The sequence below is a fragment of the Xenopus tropicalis genome, chromosome 1 (genome assembly GCF_000004195.4).
Source record: "Xenopus tropicalis strain Nigerian chromosome 1, UCB_Xtro_10.0, whole genome shotgun sequence".
Classification (NCBI taxonomy): Eukaryota; Metazoa; Chordata; class Amphibia; order Anura; family Pipidae; genus Xenopus; species Xenopus tropicalis.
The window spans coordinates 38,348,864-38,374,032 of NC_030677.2; the positions used below are offsets into that span (position 1 = coordinate 38,348,864).

General features: G+C 39.2%; 1 protein-coding gene across 1 annotated transcript in view; it reads left to right on the forward strand.

The window, feature by feature from the left end:
• The window catches only part of gabrb1 (gamma-aminobutyric acid (GABA) A receptor, beta 1), a 221,227-nt gene that overhangs the window by 149,365 nt on the left and 46,693 nt on the right, over nt 1-25,169 (forward strand). The window contains exon 5 of the mRNA XM_012955692.3: nt 6,737-6,819. Within this exon, the coding sequence (XP_012811146.2) occupies nt 6,737-6,819 (83 nt within the window). The remainder of the gene's footprint in view (nt 1-6,736; nt 6,820-25,169) is intronic.

A 25,169-nucleotide genomic window follows, 5' to 3' on the forward strand; every position in this document is an offset into this window, starting at 1 on the left:
GCAGCCAAGGCAAGGCAAAGGTAATACAAAATACAAATCTGATCAGTCAAATCTGCTTTATTTACAAATGAACCATTTTCAAACAACACAGGGCACATTTGAAATGCCCCACGCAGTGTGCAAAGCGCAAACAAAGGGTGTAATCGGCCAATGTGTCAATATAACGCAATAGAGCTCACCATTTGACATAAACCAGATGCAAATGTGCTGAATTCAGGTTGGTATAATTTCTGCAAGAATGACACGTGCGCCCAATTCTATAGACACAAATGTGCTGAACCTATTGGCCAATTCAGATGTGGTGGTAGCTCCAGGGTCCCCCTGTTTCAATAGGTGCAACTGCACTAAATTCTAAACAGGAGACGCCAAAGGACTGAGAGGCGCCAAGTGCAACTGTACAGAACTGCAAAGAGTGCATTTTCATGCAAGTACCTTTAATGAATGGGGTTTTATGTGCAACTGAGTGCGGGGAAAGCTGCACTACTGCAACTGCACTTGCAGTTGTAAAGGACCCCTATATGTTTTATACTTTCTCTAGAAATTAACCTTATTATAGGTTTAATGTTCTTATATTCTGAGTTTAAAAGAATACTGTCATGGGAAAACATGTTTTTTTCAAAACCCATCAGTTATCATAGAGCGTCTCTAGCAGAATCCTGCATTGAAATCAGTTTTTCAAAAATGCAAACAGATTTTTTTTATATTTCATTTAGAAATTTCACATGAAGCTTGCCATATTCTTCATTTCCCAGGGTGCCACAGCCATGTCACCTGTGCTGTGATAAACTTCAGTCACGCTTTACTGCTGCGCTGCAAGTTGGAGTGATATCACCCCCCTCCCAGCAGCTGATCAGCAGAACAATGGGAAGGGGGCAAGATAGCAGCTCCCAGTAGATATCAGAATAGCACTCAATAGTAAGAAATCCAAGTCCGGCTTGGGACTCCTCCAGTTACATGGGAGTAGGAGAAACAATAGGTTACCTGAAAGCAGTTCTAATGTGTAGCGCTGGCTCCTTCTGAAAGCTCAGACTCAGGCACAATGCACTGAGATGGCGCCTACACACCAAAATTACAATTTAAAAAAAATACATTTGTTGGTTCAACAATAAAATTTTAAATGACAGGAGTGAATTATTTGCTATGTAAACAGTGTAATTTCTAAAATAAAATCACACTATGAAAAGTATCGTAGCGTATTAAATGAGACTGAAACTATGATTTTAACACAACATGTGGCAAACAATGTGAGTATAAATGTTATATAACTTCAAAAGGGTATTTTTTTCTGTACTCAGTATCTGTTTTATAACCCCCATAACCTTTCCAGCTTTGTTTCCCTACAATCTCAACTTAAAAGCATTGCTTTTCTTTTAGCCTGCAGCTTTTTTTTTCTAGTCACTTTGACTGGTTCATAATAAACAGTTTCCTGAGGGCCAGGGAGAGAGACACATTATCAACTCTAACCACTTGAACAGAAAACAAAAATGATGAAAAAGTAACAAACACAAGGCCCACTGAACAGAGAGAGAGAAATATTCATGATAAATGAAAGGCGGCATGAAAGTCAGTATAAACATTGCTGCACAGCAGCAGCAGCTTGGGAACTTTAAGGCAAAATTTAAGTAAATAACATATTCTAAAACTACAGAATATATTGCACCCAGCCTTCTCAAGGTCTCAAGCCCATTATCCAGCACTTTGAGGCAAGCCAGTTTCATCCAAGACAAACAATATAAAGGTTTCCAGTGCAAAATCCAATGTGCAGTTCTGGCTCCCCTAAGCCAGGGATCCCCAACCAGTGTCTCGGGGCAACATGTTGCTCCCCAACCCCTTGGATGTTGCTCTCAGTGCCCCCAAACCAGGTAGTTATTTTTGAATTCCTGACTTGGGGGCAAGTTTTGGTTGAATAAAAACAAGATTTACTACCAAATAAAGCCTCCTGTAAACTGATAGTGTGCATAGAGGCTGCCTAATAGCCAATCTTAGCCCTTATTTGGCACCTCCATGAACTTTTATGGTGCTTGTGTTGCTCTCCGAGTCTTTTTACATCTGACTGTGGCTCATGAGTAAGAAAGGTTGGGGATCCCTGTACTAAACCAGTATACCTGGTGCTCATTACTGCCTGATAACAAACATGAAAGTCCCTTATTCACGGTAGGGTTGCCACCTTTTGTAGCTTGGGAGTCAGGGTAGTGGGGTGGGGCCGGAGATCAGGGGGCGGGCAGATGATTCAGGGGCTGATTATTCAGTTCAAAGAATTGTCAGTAATTGGTTTGAATCTCTTTAATTTCAAACTGGGCTCTAATTTAGAATGTAATCTAGGATGTGTACAATTTTAGAGAAGGTGGGTATAATACCAGAAGTGCATAAGGCTCTACTAAAAATCTGCTCGAAGACCTCTTTCCATGCAAGGCTCTGTGTATGCTGGCATTGGATCTGTATTAAGATGCAAAATTGGTGCCCCATCGGCTCTGCAGATATCATAAAAGGTTCATATTTTTTACATTTTCTAATTCAGCAACACATTTGTACACTTCCTTCCGTAATGGTTTAGTACAGTCAGTAGAATATAAAATGACACATGGGAGAGTGCATTAAATTAAATGTGGTAAGTGGTAATTGCTAGTACCTATACTGTTTATGGTATTTGCTAGTACCTATGCTGTTTATGTATTTGCTAGTACCTATGCTGTTTATGTATTTGCTAGTACCTATGCTGTTTATGGTATTTGCTAGTACCTATGCTGTTTATGGTATTTGCTAGTACCTATGCTGTATATGGTATTTGCTAGTACCTATGCTGTTTATGGTATTTGCTAGTACCTATGCTGTTTATGGTATTTGCTAGTACCTATGCTGTTTATGTATTTGCTAGTACCTATGCTGTTTATGTATTTGCTAGTACCTATGCTGTTTATGTATTTGCTAGTACCTATGCTGTTTATGGTATTTGCTAGTACCTATGCTGTATATGGTATTTGCTAGTACCTATGCTGTTTATGGTATTTGCTAGTACCTATGCTGTTTATGGTATTTGCTAGTACCTATGCTGTTTATGTATTTGCTAGTACCTATGCTGTTTATGGTATTTGCTAGTACCTATGCTGTTTATGTATTTGCTAGTACCTATGCTGTTTATGGTATTTGCTAGTACCTATGCTGTTTATGTATTTGCTAGTACCTATGCTGTATATTGTTTCATGTTTAATAAATAACATTATGCTTTACAGTAATGTTTTACTCCTCTCCTCTTTGTGGCTCTAGTGCTGAGCATTATCATATTGTATCAGTTTCAGTTGCTGACATTCAGTGACCCGCGTAGAGATCATTACGCATCATGCAAATCGATGCAGTAGAACCAACAGCTGCATGCAAATTGGTATCCACAGAAAAACAATGAAAACAATTAATTTCATGTCCAAAAGGAGATTTCGGAAACACCCACCTCCTAAACCAAAATACATAATCATTCTCAGAATATATACAGATACAAATAGAAACCAGAATTATCAGCCAATACAGTTTTGACCTCTGGAGTTGAAGAAACCACTGAGTTTTATCTCAAAAAACACTGATTGCAATAGACAATAACATTGGGGATCCATCTAACCCAAACTGCCAGTTGGAAACGGATGTAATTTAGTGCTAACTACAAATGATGTTGAAAGTTATACATACTGTAGATAAGAGGATAGACAAACTGACTTTATTATAGTAAGACATAGTCACCACTTGACTGTAAACCAGGGGTGGGCAAACTTTTGGGCTCACGGGCCACATTTACTTACCCCCGGGCCGGACCGGACCAGGGCGGGCAGGGCCAGGCCAGCGTTAAGCCCTCCTTTGTCTCTTTAATTCCAGCCCTCCAATGACACCAAGTCTCGCGTGATGAGACTTGGCGTCGTCGGCGGGCCGGATTAAAAAGGCCAAGGGGCCGGATGTGGCCCGCGGGCCGTAGTTTGCCCACCCCTGCTGTAAACCATTACTGTCTTTTCTTTAATCTCCTGCTTTTGAGTAATTCTTAGAACATGGTGGGAGAGCTCTCCGGGTATATTCTTATGCAAACGCACAGAAAATACGTGTATCTCTGAAAGAGAGAACAAAAAGTTCAGTACATTAAATAATTTACTCAATAGGCTGAAAACTTGCAATTATTCCAAAATGTTTGAATGAAATGAAAAATGATTTAAGATCAGATAGTTACAGCGGCTTGCAAAAGTATTCGGCCCCCTTGAACTTTTCCACATTTTGTCACATTACAGCCACAAGCATGAATCAATTTTATTGGAATTCCACGTGAAAGACCAATACAAAGTGGTGTACACGTGAGAAGTGGAACGAAAATCATACATGATTCCAAACATTTTAGCCCCCTTTGGTCTGAGTGCAGTCAGTTGCCCATAGACATTGCCTGATGAGTGCTAATGACTAAATAGAGTGCACCTGTGTGTAATCTAATGTCAGTACAAATACAGCTGCTCTGTGACGGCCTCAGAGGTTGTCTAAGAGAATATTGGGAGCAACAACACCATGAAGTCCAAAGAACACACCAGACAGGTCAGGGATAAAGTTATTGAGAAATTTAAAGCAGGTTTAGGCTACAAAAAGATTTCCAAAGCCTTGAACATCCCACGGAGCACTGTTCAAGCGATCATTCAGAAATGGAAGGAGTATGGCACAACTGTAAACCTACCAAGACAAGGCCGTCCACCTAAACTCACAGGCCGAACAAGGAGAGCGCTGATCAGAAATGCAGCCAAGAGGCCCATGGTGACTCTGGACGAGCTGCAGAGATCTACAGCTCAGGTGGGGGAATCTGTCCATAGGACAACTATTAGTCGTGCACTGCACAAAGTTGGCCTTTATGGAAGAGTGGCAAGAAGAAAGCCATTGTTAACAGAAAACCATAAGAAGTCCCGTTTGCAGTTTGCCACAAGCCATGTGGGGGACACAGCAAACATGTGGAAGAAGGTGCTCTGGTCAGATGAGACCAAAATGGAAAACGCTATGTGTGGCAGAAAACTAACACTGCACATCACTCTGAACACACCATCCCCACTGTCAAATATGGTGGTGGCAGCATCATGCTCTGGGGGTGCTTCTCTTCAGCAGGGACAGGGAAGCTGGTCAGAGTTGATGGGAAGATGGATGGAGCCAAATACAGGGCAATCTTGGAAGAAAACCTCTTGGAGTCTGCAAAAGACTTGAGACTGGGGCGGAGGGGGGTAATTATACAGTCTGTGTGGGCACAAATTCCATTCATTTAGACTATGGTAAACCAACCAGAGCAGTTAGTGCTCAAGATGGAGCAGTTGCTACATTGACCTGATCCTCTATGTCCCATAATGTTACAGGGATGAAGAACAGATATGTCTAATTAGGCAGTACAGATGAATGCCAGTTAACACTAATCTGTTTACTCAGAAGTCCTGAAAAATGGATCTGAACAGATAAGGGGAAGATGTGACGCCTCGTACTTCAGATCTGCGCCGTGCATGCCCAAAGGTATCTGTAGATCAGGATTTCTGATCAGACTGGTATTAAGCTCCTGCATTATCCTGGTGTTCTTAGGACAGTCCAGTTTTTCTGCCAATGGAAATCTGAAACCAGAGTTTTCTTAAGGATTGATATTTCTAAGGCACCTAGGGAATTGTTTCCTATTCTGTCTGCAGTATTTGTCATGCAAAAAGGATGGAGTAAATTATTTTATGGTTTAAACAAACAAAAAATCCACATTTGTGGCCCAGTTTTGGTGCTCGGGCTTTAGGGCAAAGTCTGCCAAACAAATCTGTACACATGTGACCACATATAAATACTGCAGATAGAGTTCTAGAAGGGAAAAATGCACTTATTGTGCACATTAGAGGGTTTTGGTTTGCCAAAAGAGTATTACATTCTTCAAGAGGTAAAGCGTTGTGTAATTAAATGAATATATTTTGAAGTTGTTTGTTCAGGTTTTTTTTGTTGTTGCAGTATCACTTGGATAAATAAGTCACTTGCAACATTGCCTCTTACCCCTTCACCTTGCAAATAACCTAAATGAATGACTAATTGTGTTGTACTGAATAATTAGCAAATGGTAAAATACAGCAATGGAAGTGACTGACTGCAGCAGTCTTTACTTCCTAATGATTTGTGTGCTCTTCCGACTGAATTTTGGTTCAGATCCCCCTTTGTGGTCCAGCCTCATCTTTTGCCCAGTCCATTAATCCACTGGGCACAATGGAAGGATTTCAGATACATTTACTAAACCATAAACATGGCATCCACTAATGCCCTTCTGGGTTACATCATTTTATACATTTATAAAATGGATTAAGCTGTGTTATAGATACTGGAATTGCCTGTCTTGCAATAGGTGAACCAAAACAACTGAGTTTTCACCATGGAATGTTAGTTGACATGCATGCAAAGTATTTTCCATATAATAATATTTTCACTTTCATTAAAGGTTCTTGTGTCAAAATGTGTTTCTTGCACTACCATATAGTTGTGCTCAGCGCTACACACAGTCGACTCCTCTGCCATGGGGTGTCTAATCAGCCAAGTCAGTGGTTTTAAATTATTTTCTTTGTGGCCTCTGCCTTTATGTGACAGTAATTGCTAAAAAGTGTCAGGTACACACATAGAAAAGTGAAACACTGTTAGCTTGTTTGTTGCTGTGCAACGCCTGCTTCCAAGGGCCACAGGTGAATATGCTCCTTGCCTTTGACACTGCTTATTTGTTTTTTTATAGGATAACAACCACGGCTGCTTGTATGATGGATCTGCGGCGATATCCGTTGGATGAACAAAACTGCACACTTGAAATTGAAAGTTGTGAGTACACTGGCTGTGTATTTGTATAATTTTCTGATAATATGAAAATGAAGTTGCAGCTTGTGATTTATATTAAACTACTCTATAACGTGTAATGTTATAGAAATTTCAGATACCAAAAGTCGTTTGAGGTAAATAGGTAAGATTTATTTAACACGTATATGGGTTCTGAACAAAGCCGAGAGTCAGAACTACAGAACAAAGACAGCACAGGGTTTATATAGACTTTGTGACATAGTCGCATATGTCATAAGAAACGTATGAGCATAAGTGTTACCAGTGTACATGCATAGAAATATCTGATCACAGCACAGAAAACAGGGAGCAGATTTTGCCAAATAGGTGGTTCTCTCCTTAAGGCTATAGTTAACGTAACTAAGACTAGCTTGAGAACAGAATCCATCCGAGTCAGGGGGTCTCTGGGTGAATCTGCACACACAGAATTTATTGTTTATCAATATAAATACCAAGTGGCAGCATTAAGCTAGCTACACAGTGGGTCAATCCTCTGTGGGCCAATCCTCTGTGGGCCAACAAACAAATTATTTGTGATTTTTTTCCATAAATGTAGATTGCACATGCAGTATATTCTCATTTAGCCATTGGTCAAACAAGTGGCTCTTGCAGAGATATTTTCCACCTATAACATACAAGTGACCCTCACAAGCACCGATGGAAAGCATGGGGGGTACCAAATTTTCCGTATAGCCACACAACTGTGATCTGATGTGATTACAGAACAATCTGGAGTGTTTTCTATCATCCGGGACCAAGTTCTATTAATGCCATTGGCAAAACTGTGGGGGATTCCCTGGTCAAAGCTGAACTGAAGTCCTTAGTCAGCAAGGTTAACAATAGTGCCAATGCAAAGGGTAGAGGAGGAACTTTATCAATACTCCTGCTCCTACTCAGCACAGAGCACAGAATTAAATGAAGTTTTCTTTTATGAGAAAGGTTCTTCTATTTGAAGGCATAAATTGGAACCTTTGTTATCAGTAAGGCTACTTCAGCTAAATTAGTAATGAAAAAAAAGAAAATTCAGACTTATATAATGCACAGCATTGTCTGATGACACAAATAATGAGTGACAATACTGACATTTGAGGATGAAAACACCCATCTGTCCTTTATTTCATTTTAAATATGTGTCACATTTTTGTGTTCATTTCCATAGAAATAAAGGTTATTGCTATCATTATGCATGTACACAGATCAGCAGATAACTTTTGACAAGTCAGTAGATTATAAAATAATGAAAAAATGAAAGCTAAAGGGACACAAGTTCATAATTGTAGCCCAGGGAAAATGGGGCCTTGGTATGATCTTCTATGGCCAGAAAAGTAAAGAACCTTCTTATTACTACATTTTTTTCTAGCATCCCCTTTATTGGTGGTCTTATATCAATAAGATGTGTGTTGGTCTTGGAGATCTCTCCCTTATAAACAGTCACTGTGGCTTAGGGTCAGCCTGTTGGAGCAGTGCGTGTGTCTGACGTTACTTTTCCCACACAATTATGACTGAAGGAACATAGTTATGACCATATGGAGTTATCTGGACATGGTTATGATGGCTTTGTAATTTTATGACTATAAACTCTAATTAAAAATCCCGATTCACTTCCACAGAGTCATTTACTGATAAAATTTGGTGATATTGAATGTGTATTATTACCTAAGTGGTAGGTTAATATTCTCTCATGTCTTTATCCCACCTTATAGGTAGTAGTGGCCATTTTACTTATAGCTTCCACATATATTGCCTGTATTCCATTTAAACCGTCTTCATACAGGTATCGGACCCCTTATCCGGAAACCCATTATCCAGAAAGTTCCGAATTATGGAAAGGCCATCTCCCATAGACTCCATTTTATCAAATAATTCACATTTTTTTAAAATTATTTCCTTTTTCTCTCTAATAATAAAACAGTAGCTTGTACTTGATCCCAACTAAGATATAATTAATCCTTATTGGAGCCAAAACAATCCTATTGGGTTTAATTACTGTTTAAATAATTTTATTAGCTGACTTCAGGTAGGTGATCCGAATTACCGAAAGATCCCTTATCCGGAAAACCCCAGGTCCTGAGCATTGTGGATAACGGGTCCCATACCTTCCATCTTCTACCAAACTAGAAGACCAGTTCTGGCGAGGGTGTCCGGCATCACTGCAGGTGTCTTTTGGCTTCCAAAGTATCTCTGTTTATTTTGTCTTTCAGAACTATGATAGTGTCAGTATCAATTTCACTGACCTATCCACTGTCCCAGAATGAAACATATAGCTGTCTTTCATTGTCATAATCTTTGCAGGATGAAAACAATACAGATGCCTGTTTTATAAGCAGTGTTTTATTCAAGATTTATTCCAGAGTTTCCTGTTATTAAATGTTTTTGAAAATCCATTCACGTCTAACTTTTGCTCGAGGCTTTCTCAGGAACAGTTACATAACTTGATACTGTGATGTGCGCTGGCTGGTGTGTGAATACAAAAGATTTACCTTTGGCATTAATCCCATGTATTAACTTCAGCAAACAGCTCCATGTTAATTAATATGGACGCCACTTTCTAGTTGCATAATCATAGAAAAACAAGGTAAAGTAAATATTCAGTATTCACCTAATAATTATCAGGGCAATTATTTTTTCACATTGTAAATTATATGATATTTGCTACTTTCTCTCTATTGCTGTCTATTTCCATTTTTGTTTAAGTTACCATTAAACCTCTAAGCAAGCAACGGTAAAAACCCAAAGGTTTCCTTACGTTACAGTTTAAAGTTTTTGTTCAAAAGTAAAACGTCCCACCATATCCCTATCTGATTGGCCATCATTGGCTGGAGCTAGTTGACATAAGCCTTTAGTACAGGGATCCTCAACCTTTTTTTACTCATGAGCCAAACTCAGATATAAAAATTATTGGTGAGCCACAGAAGCATGAAAAAAGTTCTTTATTATTTGGTATCCCCATGTGACTGCTAGCCTGCAGGAGGCTCTGCTTGGGATAAAACACAAAACCAAACTTCCAAAACTCGCCCCCAAGCCAGAAATTTGAAAATGGGCACCTACTTTGAGGCCACTGGGAGCAACAGTGGCTGGTTGGGGATCACAACTCTAGTACATAGAGGTGATAGGTTGTAATGTTATATCTAAAGCATTGTCTATCTCTGACCACCAGCATCTGCTACAGGCAGAGCTTTTCCCTATTGTTTTCAAAGGAAAGCAGTGACTGGAGACCATAACTGGGTCACGTGTTTGTCCCCTGCTCATGGGTCCTACTTTAGCTCTGAGGGTGTCCCAAGCAAACAAGTTCTTGTTGATTCTCACTTTCCACTTTTATTTTGTTTAGAAGTGTTTCCCATTGTTGCTTAAGCTAAAATTGAGAGTGTACTTTCACTATGACTCTTCTCTCCCTGGGTGGTTTATTTTTAAAATACGCTTGGTTTATATCAGTTTTGTTTTGTATTTTGTTGCAATGCCATTTCCATACAGATGTGATAATAACATTTTGCTTCTCCATGAATACATTCTGCTACAATTCTTTTTGCAACAACCCTGACCCTTTGTATAACCACTTTCTAACCTTTCTCTTTTTAAAATATTCAACTTCCAACCATTATTATATTGAGTCAGACTGTTAGCCTTTGAATACATACTGCTATAATTTGCTTCATGGTGAATTCAATACAAGAGGGCGGCTGGCTCTGCTTGTCTTGTTATAAGAATGTGCCTTTTATCTAAATCTATGCACATACAGATATGATTTTTTTTTTAACCTGAACAATGTAGATGTTTTATTGGTAAATGACCTTCCACACTGAGCTCATACCCTGGTTAGATTGAAAAGATGAGCACTGAAACTGCAAATTGTTATCCAAGGTTCTGGGCATGTAAAGTTGCATTATTTTATAATAGAATTACTCTTATTTACAATATGTATTTCGTTCTGCTGTCATTTGTGGGCCCAAAGTTTTAAATATTCAGATGGCCCCTAAGACTTGCTGTACAACTCAACAATGAGCAATCAAAGCTTTGAAGCTATCAAAGCTGGCCATACATACATGTTTTGGTTTGGGAATATGGCTGTTTTTGACAATACTGCCCAAGCAGATGGTATTGTATTGTATCATACCCCCCAACTGTCCCGCTTTTAATAGCGCATCCCGCTGTCCCGGATAGTTCCATGAATGTCCTGCATTTCTGTAATAGATTACGGAAATGCGGGACACTCATTGAACTATCCGCAATAGCGGAATGCGCTGGCTGAAGCTGGGTGCTTTTGCTTCTTGCGCGCCTCTGTTCCTTATGCGGCTTCTTATACGGCAGTGACAGGCCCTTTTATAAGGTTGCTCCTTGTGCGTACTGACGTCACACGTACGTATGGGGCACAGCCTTATAAAAGGGCCTGTCGCCATCGCATAAGGAGCAGGAGCCGCTAAAGAAGGAGTGTGTATGGGGGCAATTGTGGGTATTGAGTATGGGGGGTACTGTCTATGGGGCATTGTGTATGGGGGCACTATTGGGTCAATTGGGGCAGTGTCTATGGGGTCAATTGGAGGCACTGTCTATGGGGTCAATTGGGGGCACTTTCTATGGGGGGGTACTGTCTATGGGGCAATTGAGTGCACTTTCTATGGGGGAATTGTGTATGGGGGGTACTTTCTATGGGGTCAATTAGAGGCACTGTCTATGGGGTCAATTGGGGGCACTTTCTATGGGGGTACATTCTATGGGGGGGCACTTTCTATGGGGGCAATGGGGAACACTGTGTATGGGGGGTACTGTCTATTGGGTCATTGGGGGCACTGTGTATGGGGGGGCAAAGTTAGTACATAGTTATAACTTACTGCCTTCTCTCTATATTTGTATTTTATATGTAGGAGTTGCTATATTGTTTTCCTTAGGTAGTACAGTATGAGGTTATAGCACATTTGCATCTGATCCCACCATTTCAACTATATAAAAGGAGTATTTTTAGAAAAAAATGGGGTGTGTTAATTGGGGCATGGCCACAAAAGTGGGCGTGGCCCTCTTTTCATTTTGCAAATGTTGGGAGGTACAGTATGTTGTATGGCCACCTTACATCTGAAATCAGCAGTCTGTTCAAGAAGCTCCCTTGCCAATTACACTTGATAAAGACATGCAAGTAAAATGTATTTTTAAACAACATCATGGGGAAATAAGCCGAAACAGGTAAAAGACAAAATATCAGTCTGGCTATTGCTGTGAAACTGTGTTTAAATGTGTGTGTAGCACATGTGTTCTATAGCCAACTAGTAACCTTTAGCTGTCAGAGAATGCTGGGAAATATCATTTAAGCATAGCTGAGGGGCGCAAGTTGAAATAACTGGTGTAGCCAATGTATGTGATTAGTTACTTGCCATTTATGTTTATATGTTGCATATTTACCTACTTCATAGAAAGATACAAGCCTGAGGGTTGTTCACAGAGAACATTATATTCCCACTCTCAGTGTCCATCAGACATTGAAATTATACTCAGAACAAAGGATGACAGGCACTTCTGGTTCCTTCAAATATAAAATATTCCACAATGACTCATACAGTACATGGCTTTTGAAATGAATATTTTTTCCCTCCCTTGAGCTTGCAGCATTTTATGCTATTGACAGGTTTTCAGTTACAGTACTTGAACAAATATAAGTGCATGCAAATACCAAGAAGCTCTTGTACCCATTGAACCTAAAATCACATTAACTGATGGGTATAAATGAATCACCCACAGCACTGAAAAACCAATATAAAATAAACATCTAAAGAGAACATGTCCAGTCTTAGTCATCCAGTTTTTGTTGGGCTACAAACACCCAGTAATTGGCTGTTCTTTTGCTCCTACTCCTTTAATATAGAGAATGTGCAATTCTCTATATTAGAGCTGAACCAACCCCTACTAAGTCATAGCGTTATATACAGTATTGCTTTATGTGGAGGGCACTGACTTTATTTGTGACATAAGTATCATTTAGAAGGTATTTAGAATATTAATGTCTGCATCATACTTACAGTTCAGTAGAACATAAACATCCATGTTCCATAGATAGCCTTAGGCTACAGCCCCTATCCATTTACATAGCTTGGAAGTTGCTCTTACCAATGAGGATACTTCTAGGCATCAATAATTTCCTATTTCTACCTGCTGTCTGCAACCAAGTTGATCATGGCGGTATTTAAATATTGGCCTATGAGAAAGGCTACTTGTCTTGGCAAATTAAATTTGTTGTTCATTGAATTAAACTTTGCTATGATGTATAGCCCAACACAAGGTTACATATTTGCATGGAACTATAATGAAAATGTATATTTACAGGAATAGGAGCTTCATCTCATGCACATAAATAATTAGTCTTTATACAGGTATGGGATCCCTTATCCGGAAACCCGATATCCAGAAAGCTCCGAATTACCGAAAGCCTGTCTCCCATAGACTCCATTTTAATCAAGTAATTTAGATTTTTAAAATGGATTTCCTTTTTCTCTGTAATAATAAAACAGTGCTTTGTATTTGATTCCAACTAAGATATAAATAATCCTTACTGGATGCCAAATAATCCAATTGGGTTTAATTAATGTTTTATTGATTTTTGTAGACTTAAGGTATGAAGATCCAAATTACGGAAAGACCCCTTATCCGGAATACCCTTGGTACCGAGCATTCTGGATAATGGGTCCTATACCTGTACTATCAATTAAATATTTTGTACTGGTTGTGATAGAATGAAGTTTCTCCAACTCTCCAGTGCCAGTGTCGCATATGTTTTCGGTTTCCTACTCCAGGAGGATCAGATGAAAATAAATGGCAGGGAACTGAGCCACTTTCATAATAATTCCTATCATTATCCTCTGCTACTAACTCACTCCTCTACAGTACTAAGTATTATAAATTATTCAGAAATATTTATTTTGGCATTTCCCAGTCTAAGCAGAACTTTCAATAATGGGACTATTTTATCAATTTGTCACCTTTTATGACCCCACTAAACCCAGACAAATGATGTAGAAAAGAGCAGACATAACATGTTTCTAAATGTGAAGCTGTGTGCTAAGGGATTGTGACACTCTCACAATAACTTGCAATTTAGATTCCCTTCTGTACAAGACCTCTCTCAGTGTTAGACTGATTCACCAAGGGCCCACCAGCCAGATCCCTAAAACCTTTTATTCTTATTGAGAAAAGCCCTGGAATCCCTGTGTTTGGGAAGTTCATTGTTCAATTTATTATTATTATTATTACAAAATAAAAAACTAAATGTAACAGATTAATAGAGCCTAGACTAGACTGTTTTTTGCCAAGTAGATGTCACAGACTAAAGTCTATGAGAAACCCTTTTCATAGATATAAATATCACAGTATCGCTGCTTTCCGAAAACACATTCAGGTCTTATTCTATGTGGGTATCTGTGCTCCCCTGTGTGTTCTGTTTGTTACATTATGGCTAGTACAAGCTGTGTGAGAGGACAGAGAAATAAAGCAGATATAGGTTGACTATCTCTATCCCCGTGCTGTTTACAGCCCAGATTATATGGTTGTTGAGGTATCTATTAGCTGTTGCTCTCCCACTTATACTGTACTAATTCTTACTGAAAACTCTTCTGCCAACTCTATATAATTAACAGCCTCCCAGGACTATCCTGCTTACCTGTGGCAATAAATGTGGCCATCACAGACTCCCAAACTAACTCTTTCCTATTTTTTTTTTTTTAACACAAGTAGAACCTGGAAAAGGTACAAAAAGAGTTAATAATCTGCACGACCACTTTGCCTTTGCAAAGTCATGGTACCCTGCCAGGTCAGTCAGACTCCAACCTTTCTTTTCTTCATATAGAATTTTGAGTGGTCAGTTTTTTTCTCTCTGTGAGTTTTTCAGTTGCTTTAAGATTTATTAGGTTTTTCTTCACTGCCCTCAGAGCAAGGTAATATCCCACTTTTAATCAATAACAGGAAAGGAAACTTCTAAGTATACTACACAGTGAAGACATTGCCTTATATTTTCTTTTCAAAGATAAACACTTGTCTATGGGCTCGTGTCCATATTTATGCTTGAGCATGGTAAGAAGAAGGGATTTTAAATGTGATCATTATTAAATGGAAAAAGGCAAAAACACCACACCAATATCCTAAATTGTAATTTTTTTTTTTTACGATTGTCCTCTATCACATATACGTATGGCCACCCTAGATCTAAACCAGTAAGTATATAACTGCTTGTCTTGAAATGAAATATGATAGAGGTATAATAACCCATATCTAAACACAAAATTATTGTTTTTTTTGTTATTGTCCACTCTCACATTTGGATATGAGCACTCTAGATCTAAATGAAAGAGTAGGTCAGCTGCATATTTTGAAGTGCAATATACATACCTAAATCCTAAATTATTGTTTGTCGCTGCCCACTATCTCATGTAGGGTATCACCACGCTAGATCTATATGAAATTGTAGGACAACTATACATCTTATAATGCACCCACCCTTCCCTGGGAATACATGCATAAAACAGAAGGTGAACGTTGACTTGCCTTTGCCCATCTATAGCAGTGACAGAGAGAGAGAGGTGCATGAAATGAACTTGTGTTAAAATGATGTTCCTATGTATATATATATATATATATATATATGACTTGTGCCTTCAGGTAAAAGGATTATCTTGTCAAGTTATTTTATTCCAGTGAAACCTCTAAATGCAGATCTGTTCGCTTTCTGTTGCTCCATTTCCTACAAGCAAGCTGCCACTTCTTCTGCCAGTTTCTTGCTTTGTTAGAGTCTATAGCTTTCACACAGCATTTGTTCATTCGCTTTAAAACAAGTAAATTGAAGACACATGAAAAGTGTTGTGTCTGAATCTATTCACACTACCTGGGAGTGCAAACTAATTCCCAAAGCCTGCTCGGTAATCAGTGCAGTCGGCTTGTTCGCAGTGGAAGCTAATGCCAAACAGTGTGCATGAGTCATTCCAATGACGCTTTTCATGTGATCCAGGGAGACAAGTGGTTGGAGCTTTAGCAAAAACGCATACTCTTTTTTTTTTAACATCTTGGGTTTTGAAATGTTGTCCAATGCTGAAAGAGCACAAATGCACTTTATGTATGTGTTTGCATGGCGATGGTTAATAAAAAGCCAAAATAAATCAGTGCATAACCTGGAAGGGTTATATCTGTCCCCTAAGGTTTTTGCACCGGGGCCCCTGTCAACCTTGGTGACTATATGTTGATTTCATCACATATTAGAACAGGTATGGGATATTATCTGGAAACCCGTTATCCAAAAAGCTCTGAATTATAGTAAGGCCATCTCCCATAGACTTCTTTTTAATCAAAAAAATAACATTTTTAAAAATTGTTACCTTTTTCTTTGCAATAATAAAGCATAACCTTGTACTTAATCCCTGCTTATGATATTTGAGGCAAAAGAATCCTATTAATGTTTAATGATTTTTTAGCGGACTTTAGGCAGTGATCCCCAACCAGTGGCTCATGAGCAATACTGTATGTTACTCCCAGTGGCCTTAAAGCAGGTGCTTAATTTTGAACTCCTGGCTTGGAAAACTTTGCATAAAAACAGAGTCCCATGTAGGCTACCAGTCAGCACGAGGGCTTTTTTTTCTGCATCCTTGTGTTGCTCCCCAACTCTTTTTACATTTGAATGTGGCTCACAGATCAAAAAAATTGGGGACCCCTGACATAAGGTATAGAGATTCACATTACAGAAAGATCCCTTATTCAGAAAGCCACAGGTCCCACGGATTTTGGATAACAGGTCCCATACTTGTAACTGCTTAAATTATTTTATGGTCAACTGGCCAACATTTTTTAAAAAAACCCTAACAATGAAAAGGCACAAATAGAAGAACTGCATCAAATAAATAAACTCCACCTTTGGTCCCAATGCAGATGAGCACTTTTTTGAATACTTGCCAGGGCTACAGGTTGACATATTGGCTAATGGGACATGAGGCATTTGCCCCACCCTGCAATTTCTGTTGCTTTACAGATTTCAAGATACATACTGAAAAACTCTCAAGCATACATACATACAGCTTTAGCCAACAAGGCATATACAGTATACTGGCACTCACAGGCTGCAAGACCACCTGTGTGACATGTGTGCAGTCACGTACAGGCAGCAATAAATATATATGGGGGTTATGTAATAAAAGTTTGTCTAGGAGCAGTAACCTACTGTATAGCAACCAATCAGTAGGTAGAATTTACTGGTCACCTGTTTAAAAGCAAACATCTTATTGGTTGCTATAGGTTACTGCTGCTGTACCTTTTATTACATATGAGGAATAGAGCTTATATACGCAGAAATGTGGATGTAGAACACACTGATTCACACACAAGCTTGCAAGTCTTTGACAAGGACATCCCGTGAACTTTATAATGGCTCTTTTGGGAATTCAGAAGCTACAAACCGCTTCACCTGGCACATCAGTCTGCTCTTATAAGTACAAGTAAAATGACTAAAATTTGGCAGTGTCACATTGAATCAACACAGGCGCTGCACATCTGAAAAAGGATGGGATTTATAACTGAAAACAATGTCTAACTCAATGTTAATGTAATTAGTGTTGAATAAAAGGATTTGTATATTTCTTATATTATATTGCCACATTTTCTAGTGAGTATATCTTTTATACCTTCTTCTTCCAGTCATAGGGTTTCTATAGGCGTCTGTATAACAGGAGCAAGGCATGACTGATATTTTTTATTTAAATCTGTTCTGATTCATTAGACAGTTGCAGTGGCGACTGGGATAAGTATGCAAAAGTGCAAGGGACATATTTGGATAAGAGAGAGCATTAATATGCACAACTACTGCATCTATTTTAGCACTTAAGGCTGCCTCCATAAATGAGCCCTACGGGGTAGAATATGTAGTGAACTGGTCAGATTTATCAAATGTTAGGACATCTCACTTATCTCAACAAAAAAAGGATTCCTTTCATTTTTCTGCTGGCTCTTTCTCACCTAAATAATAGAAGTACCGAGAACCATTCTGTCCAGTAGGGCACACCAGCATTTCTTTTGTGGAACAATGTTATCAGTGGACCTGTTTATCAGTTCTTAAGTTGGATTAGTCAGTCCGTTCAATAGAATTTTCCTTGCCGTCTTTGGCCCTGAGAAATGACAGGAGAAATTATAAATATAAGAATACTCTGGAATATAATGCAAGATGAATAGAGAAAAAGGCCCTTTATTGTAACATTCCCCAGCTATGGTTTGTTAGGGTTTTGGGTTCATGCATCTTTCAACTGCCAAGTAACATTTTAGAACCTTTAGATAAAAATAAGCCCCTGTCGGGCTAAAATACATGACCGATTGCTGCAATAAAATCCCAAAAACCCAAAGGTGGGAGAGTCCTAACGCTACAGATTTCTTCTCTTTTTTTTCCTTCTCCAACACGTCATATTGATATTTTGGTTTTCTTTTCTTTCAATATTAAAACTGGGAAAACCAGTCCATCTTGGACCGTTGTCTTTATTATATAACAATGTTTATGAGAGTCATGCTTTTTGTTGAATATTTTAGTAGTGTAAAAGGTGCAGAAAATCAAATATTTTGTCTATTGCCGAAATAGGCACAAAGACATGCTTTAAGCTTGCAGAAAGAAGATTACAGTATCTCCAAAGCAGAATGGGATTATGGAGAAGGCCAAAAGAATGTTACTTTTATATTCTATATATATTTGGCCACTAAGTTTAGGTTAGTGACAGAAGCACAGAGAAGCAGTGAATGATGTGCAGTGAATCAACAGAAAAAAGATGGGGGCATCTTTGGAAGCACAGATCATTCTTAAGGACTGTGGTTGCGTTGGGCTGGTACAGAGCCACAGTACATAATAGGGCCTCATTTGCAAAGTCAAACACAGCATGCAAAGTGCAAAAAAGGTCACAGTTAGCCTTGCCTTACCTTTCATACCTTAGTCTCCTGTCATTATATCATTTCTTCACTGCTTTCTTCTTCATTGTGTTTTCCACTTTTGCCCCTTGTCTCTCTCTCTCTATTCTTTTTCCGTTCCTTCTTACCCATTCTATATATCTCTTATGCATCCCCTCCAAACCCTGCACAAAGAGCTTTGCTTTACAACAAACTTAGATGACCTTGCCAGTACAAATTTAAGCCAGGCATTGCTGGGAAATGGGCAGTAAGCATTCTCAGGCTACATTGTGTTGAGCTGTGATTAGTATTATAGTTGCTATAGTGGTATCTTTTGCCAACTACCTGTGAGCTAGAAATGTTGTGCCACATGCTATTGCCTTACTGTCACTGAGTTTTAGGACATGTATGACAAGAGGAACCCCCAGCGATCTGCACCAGAGTATTTTTCTTTTCTATATTCTATATTATCCATTCCTTTCAACTCTTCTTTTCTCTCCACCCCACTTTCCACATCAACATTGTCTGTTCTTCTTCTTTAACCTTATTTTTATCACGTTTCACATCTCTCCTCTCCTCTTCTCCCTACTTTTCTAGAGAGCGCTGAAATAAATAATGAAAGCGCGGAGGGACTGTGGAGCCAGCTGTGGCCCAGTTCCCTCTGTGCTTGGAAGGGGTTAACTTACCAGTGCAGTCAGGAAAGGGCAGCCCCCCTTGCTCGCTCCTCCTCCCTCCTCTGTGCCTGCATTCCCGCTCTGCTGCCGCCACTCTGCTTCCTGGATTCCACCGAGCGGCATACCCCTCCCACCCTCCCTGTTTAAGCACACTCTGTTTATAAAAATTAAAATTATAAAAAAAACAAAAAACCATCATATCAATATAAATTTGTGGTTTGTCACAGCAAATGGCGGGGGTAGTCCTTGGCCATTTAAGTTCTGATGTTGTCTTATGGCTTCTACATGTCCACTGCGTTCGCAGTGGCCGGCATTCGTTAACAAAATGGTTTATTGTTTGGAAAAGTTTGAATATACATGGCAAGGACTAATTTTGGACGTTGTTTTTGATAATAAAGCTGTGGCCGAACTCCACCCACACAATGGTGTCATTGCATCTTTTGTCAGCTAGGTGCAATGGGGCCAGAGTGATAATGGGAGGGAACAAGTCTCCACAGTCTTTACTCCTATTTTGTTTTTCTACCATTCCACCATTCTCCTATTGGTTATCCTGCCCCAGGATATCTCTGTTCCCCCTGCAGAATAATATAAAACCTTCTGCACTTGGGCAGATTTGAAAATCTCTTTACTTTTCCCATCTTTGCCGATATCAGGCAGCCTTTATACATTTAATAAGTATGAAGATGACTTTGGCAGTGCTGAATGGGAGGCTGTTACTAGTAAGTAAGAACCTATAAAAAGTTTAAGTACCATCGAATGGTGCTTTATTGTACAATACCTTAAATTCTGCTGGTGGTTCTATTACTGCTCTTAAAATATGATGATTATTAATATCAATTCCAAACTCTACTAGTGATTTTTTTTCCCTTTTTTATTTGAAGAAATAATTTCTTATTTCATTACTTGAATATATTATTGCCTACCAGGAGAGATACTGTTTAAAATTGGCCTGGGCAGACATTCTCATAGGAAATGTGAAGTGCAGCTAAATCACCTAATCTGCGCAGATGATTAGTTTCACATTGCCTGACATTCTTCAAAGTATTTTTAGATTTGAAAGTTTGCAGACATGGCAGTCTGGCTGCCGCTATCCTTGGTGTCACATTACCAAATGAAAGTAAAAAAGAGAAATGCAGAGGTATAAATATAAAAATTAGGAATTACGGTACCCATGTTGCAGAATATCTATTTATATTATTATGGCATTCTCGCAACAAACACTCAAATCTGTTTTATGTTAAAGTTCCCCTTATATTGTGTTTGGAATGTTGCCTTCCCATTAAGGCGCCAAAGCAAGAGGCTGCAAGGGTCATTTATGACTACATGTGCAGTGTGCAATATTGGACGCAATTACTCATTTATATTTTGTTACCCACAATGCAACTTATAGGGGAGATGCTGTATTAAATGTCACATAACTGCATTCACTTTTTGATGAGAATCGCCCAAAATTGAGCTGAATGGTGTCATATCTGGAGCTCAGCGGCAAAATAACATCTGTTCCAGATTCTTTAAGTGCAGTTTTACTGTGTGTATTGACACTGTAGACACTGGGTAGGTGGCAGTAACTCCAGGGTTTTCTTGCATCAATCAGACACATTTAGAATTTGTGCTACCTAGGTAAAGCAGCAATGTATTCATGATGGATGGGAGGGGGGATGCATGTTGGTGTTCACCCTTCTCTGGGGGGGCTTGTCTCCTATTCACACATCATTCTGACATTCTAGCAAATGCCTGGTTTCTATGGCCAATGTGGTTCAGGTGTGCCACAGAGCACAAACGGAAAGCAGCTGCTTGTGGGGCACAGGTTTTTGATCACTGCCGTTCTTACAATGAGAATCCCTGAAATCCTTAAAGAATAACACACCTTGTGTCTTTCCCACACCTTGTGTCTCAACTCTTTTTCCTTGTAGATTGTAAGCTCTTTTGGGCAGGGCTCTCTTCACCTCTTGTATCGGTTATTGATTGCTTTATATGTTACTCTGTATGTCCAATGTATGAAACCCACTTATTGTACAGCGCTGCGGAATATGTTGGCGCTTTATAAATAAATGCTAATAGTAATAAAATAATAACCATAGCTCAACAATATATTCTCTGTTTATCAACACTTTCCTGTCTATAGTGCGACTCCTGTTCATGTGATGAGGGATTTATCCCAAACTTTACCGGAGATTATACTTTAATTAATGATAAGTAATTTATTCTGATTCACATTACATGACAACCAATACATTCTGCATCATTACAATCACCTTCAATGACAGATATACTTTCATTTTCCACTAATGTTTTGATGGTAGAATGGCAGAACAAACTAAGCACGTGCTGTGCCTCTGGCACTTAAAAGATGGACAACCAAGATCTAAAGATGTCAGCTACTGACAATAAATGTATTATTACAGTTATAGGGCCACTGAAGCTATGGGCTGGTACAGTTAATTCACCTTTTAACATATGATTATGTAGTCAATAGTGTACCCCTTGTTGTAAAATATAAGAATTTTATAAGTCACTGAGGAGTGAGGAGGAGGCAAATGACTTCTAATATCCTTATATTTTACAACAGGGGGTATATCAACAAGTTTAATTCAGTCATATGACAAAAATGACATCACAAAGCACCGATTATAACTGATGACATCACTAAGCTCCATTTATAAGGATATAATTTACAAGATATTAATGGCTCTTGTGTATTATATTAAACATAGTGCATCTGTTGCATTGTGTTTCATCAATTTGTAAAGTAAATGAAGCGTAACTGTCATCAATACATTTTATCTGTTACTAAGCACAAATGAATATTGCGACATATTTTAGCATCCCAGCTGTTTCTTCCAAGGCAATAAGCACAAGTATAAATAGTTAGGATTAAGAAGTTGTATTCTCAGTGTAAATGTGCCTCAAATGCTTGGTCTGGCAATCTGTTTGTATGTAGCCAGCGGTAAAGTATATCAATATGTCATTAAGTGAAGTAATAGGCTTTCTAGTAATTGATAAGGAGACAGCAGCTAGCAGTAAATGTCACTCCCATATATTTATATCCAGCAAGCAGTTTAAACATAGAACTTTAGACAGCGGAATTGTCAGTGTATATATCCTCCCTATTAGAGTGTTTTGCATTTGCCATCTGTTTGCATGTGGGAAGCAGTATGTTCATTCCACCTTAAGTGATGTTGTGATATATCCTAGATATTTTCTAGACCCTATTAATGGTGAACAGTTGCACATTAACGTCGTTATAGTAGTAAGTCTCCACTCACATCTAACCATGCATCCTACATGGAAGTGCACGTCTTGGCCGGGGGGGGGGTTTGACTGTCCCATCACTGAGACACTAAATAGCTGATTCTAAGCTGTTCATTGAGCATGCACTGGACATATTAGCCTTTAGCTGCAGCTGTCTCTAGGCAAGGTGCAGATCACACATAAATGGGGGTGATGCATACACACAGAGCCAATCAAATAATTCAAAGCCATTAAAATGATTAGATTACTCACGAGAACCACTCTGGTCTAAATTTGCAATATCTCTTTCTCCCTCAGAACAATAACTCTTGTCTCCATCGACTACTTGTGTACAATTAAGGGAGTCCTGTTAGGGATAATTTACTTACAAGGTATTGTATGTTTTGCAAATTCAAAGACACAGACTGCTTATTTAGTCATCTAATGAAATGTACATTAGCTGTAGCAATATATCATCAGTCATTACTTGACTGGTTGATTTGCAAACATACACACTACATTCCACAAGTGTAGTTGCCTCTAGTAACCAGTCAGACTTTGCATCTTGAAAGAAGACTTGTCCAAACTATTTGCTGATTGGTTGCTGATTGGGTGACTACACTTCTGCTTATACAAAACTAATGAAAGGGTGAAATACAAAGTAAGGTAAATTGTAAATGTGATCACTACCTATGTGTGTCTTCAGTTACTTACCCACTTTGTATGCTCTACTGGGGCAGGGGGCAAAGTGCAAAAAATTTGCACAAACTGCCATGTTTTTTGCACTTTGCACCCTGCCCCTTTGTGCTTTAGACCTTTGCTGGGGATTTCCTTGAATGACCCACAGGGAGTTCCATCAGGCACAAGATGCAGTAGACGTGTGTAAAGTACAGCAGAGGGCCTGGTTGCACCCTTATTGCTCCGGTGCAGAGAGTTGGCTGCAGTGACATCTCTGGAAGCAATGGCTCTATAGCAAATCACATAATGGCACAATTTCTACCCTTTTGTTCTCTAGCACTTGTGTCCAGGGATTTGTTAAATGAGTCCCCCCGTGTCTCTGTTTGTTTAAGCTTGTTTTAATGTGTTTAACTGGTTGTTTCTGCTAGTTTGCTGTACAGGTATGTGATCCCTAATCAGGAAACCCATTATCCAGAAAGTTCTGAATTACAGAAAGGCTCCCATAGACTCCATTACAAGCAAATAATTCTAATGTTAAAAAATTATTTCCTTTTTCTCTGTAATAATAAAACAGTACCTTGTACTTGATCCCAACTAAGATATAATTAATCCTTATTGGAGTCAAAACAAACCTATTGGGCTTATTCAATATTTAAATGATTTTTAGCAGACTTAAGTTATGGAGATCCAAATTACGGAAAGATCCCTTATCCGGAAAACCCCAGGTCCCGGGCATTCTGGATAACAGGTCCCATACCTGTAAAAGATGACTGTAGACCAGTGTGCAGCAGTTTAACTGTGAACATGTTTTACCAAAAAATCCAATGAAATTTCTGAATTAAAAATCACAAATTCTACACTATTGCTCACCATCACGTTAACCGATAAACACTGAAGTTTTTCTTCTTCTCAATAACCAATATTTTAAAAATTAAAAATGACACAGAGGGTCACATTAATTAATAACTTCTCCACACAAATCCAGTTAGAGACACCAAGGGACCATGTCATCCCTACCATAGCTAATCTACTTTACAAAAAGAAATATTAGCCTGAGGCAGTGCCTTTCCACAGCTGCTTGTTCCAAATACATGGGCAACAATGCATGGACTCATGTTGCCTTTACATGGATCTCTTGCTCCCCTAGAAGACCTACATAGAGTATGAACTGGGCTTGGATTTTATCTGTGCTATCCCTCTCTATACACATGCATCACACCATGCTGACTAGTAGTGCAGTAAGGAATCCCTTTATCTATCTGAAAAACAATTCTTACATTCATTTACTAATAGCGATGAGTGTTTGGCTTCACATAAAAGATAGCAAAACTGCAGAAAATGTTGCCAAAATGCATTGGGAAGGCAAAATCACATTGTAGTTAAAGGGAAACGAAAGTCAAAGTCACTTGGGGGTGCCAAAATGTTAGGCACCCCCAAGTGACTTTAATCGCTTACCTCGTACCTCGGGCTGGTGCCCCTGTTAGGAGAAAACAGCACCAGCCCGGGGCACCTGGAGCGCAGCGCTTCCGTCTTCCTCGCTTCCTTTTCCTGAGTGCCAGCGGTGGGCGCATGCGCAGTAGAGTGAAAAGCCGACTTTAACATTTAAGTTCGGCTTTTCACTCTACTGCGCATGCGCGCGCAGCGAATCAGCAGCAAGGAAGCGCCGGCAGCTACCCCGGGCTGGTGCTGTTCCTTCCTCACAGGGGCACTAGCCCGGGGTAAAAGGTAGGCGGTCAAAGTCACTTGGGGGTGCCTAACATTTTGGCACCCCCAAGTGACTTTGACTTTATTTTTCCTTTAAGGGATTCTTAGCTCTACAAAAGAATATAGATCCTTATATAGACGGGGGGCTTGGGAGGACTCTGATCCCATTGG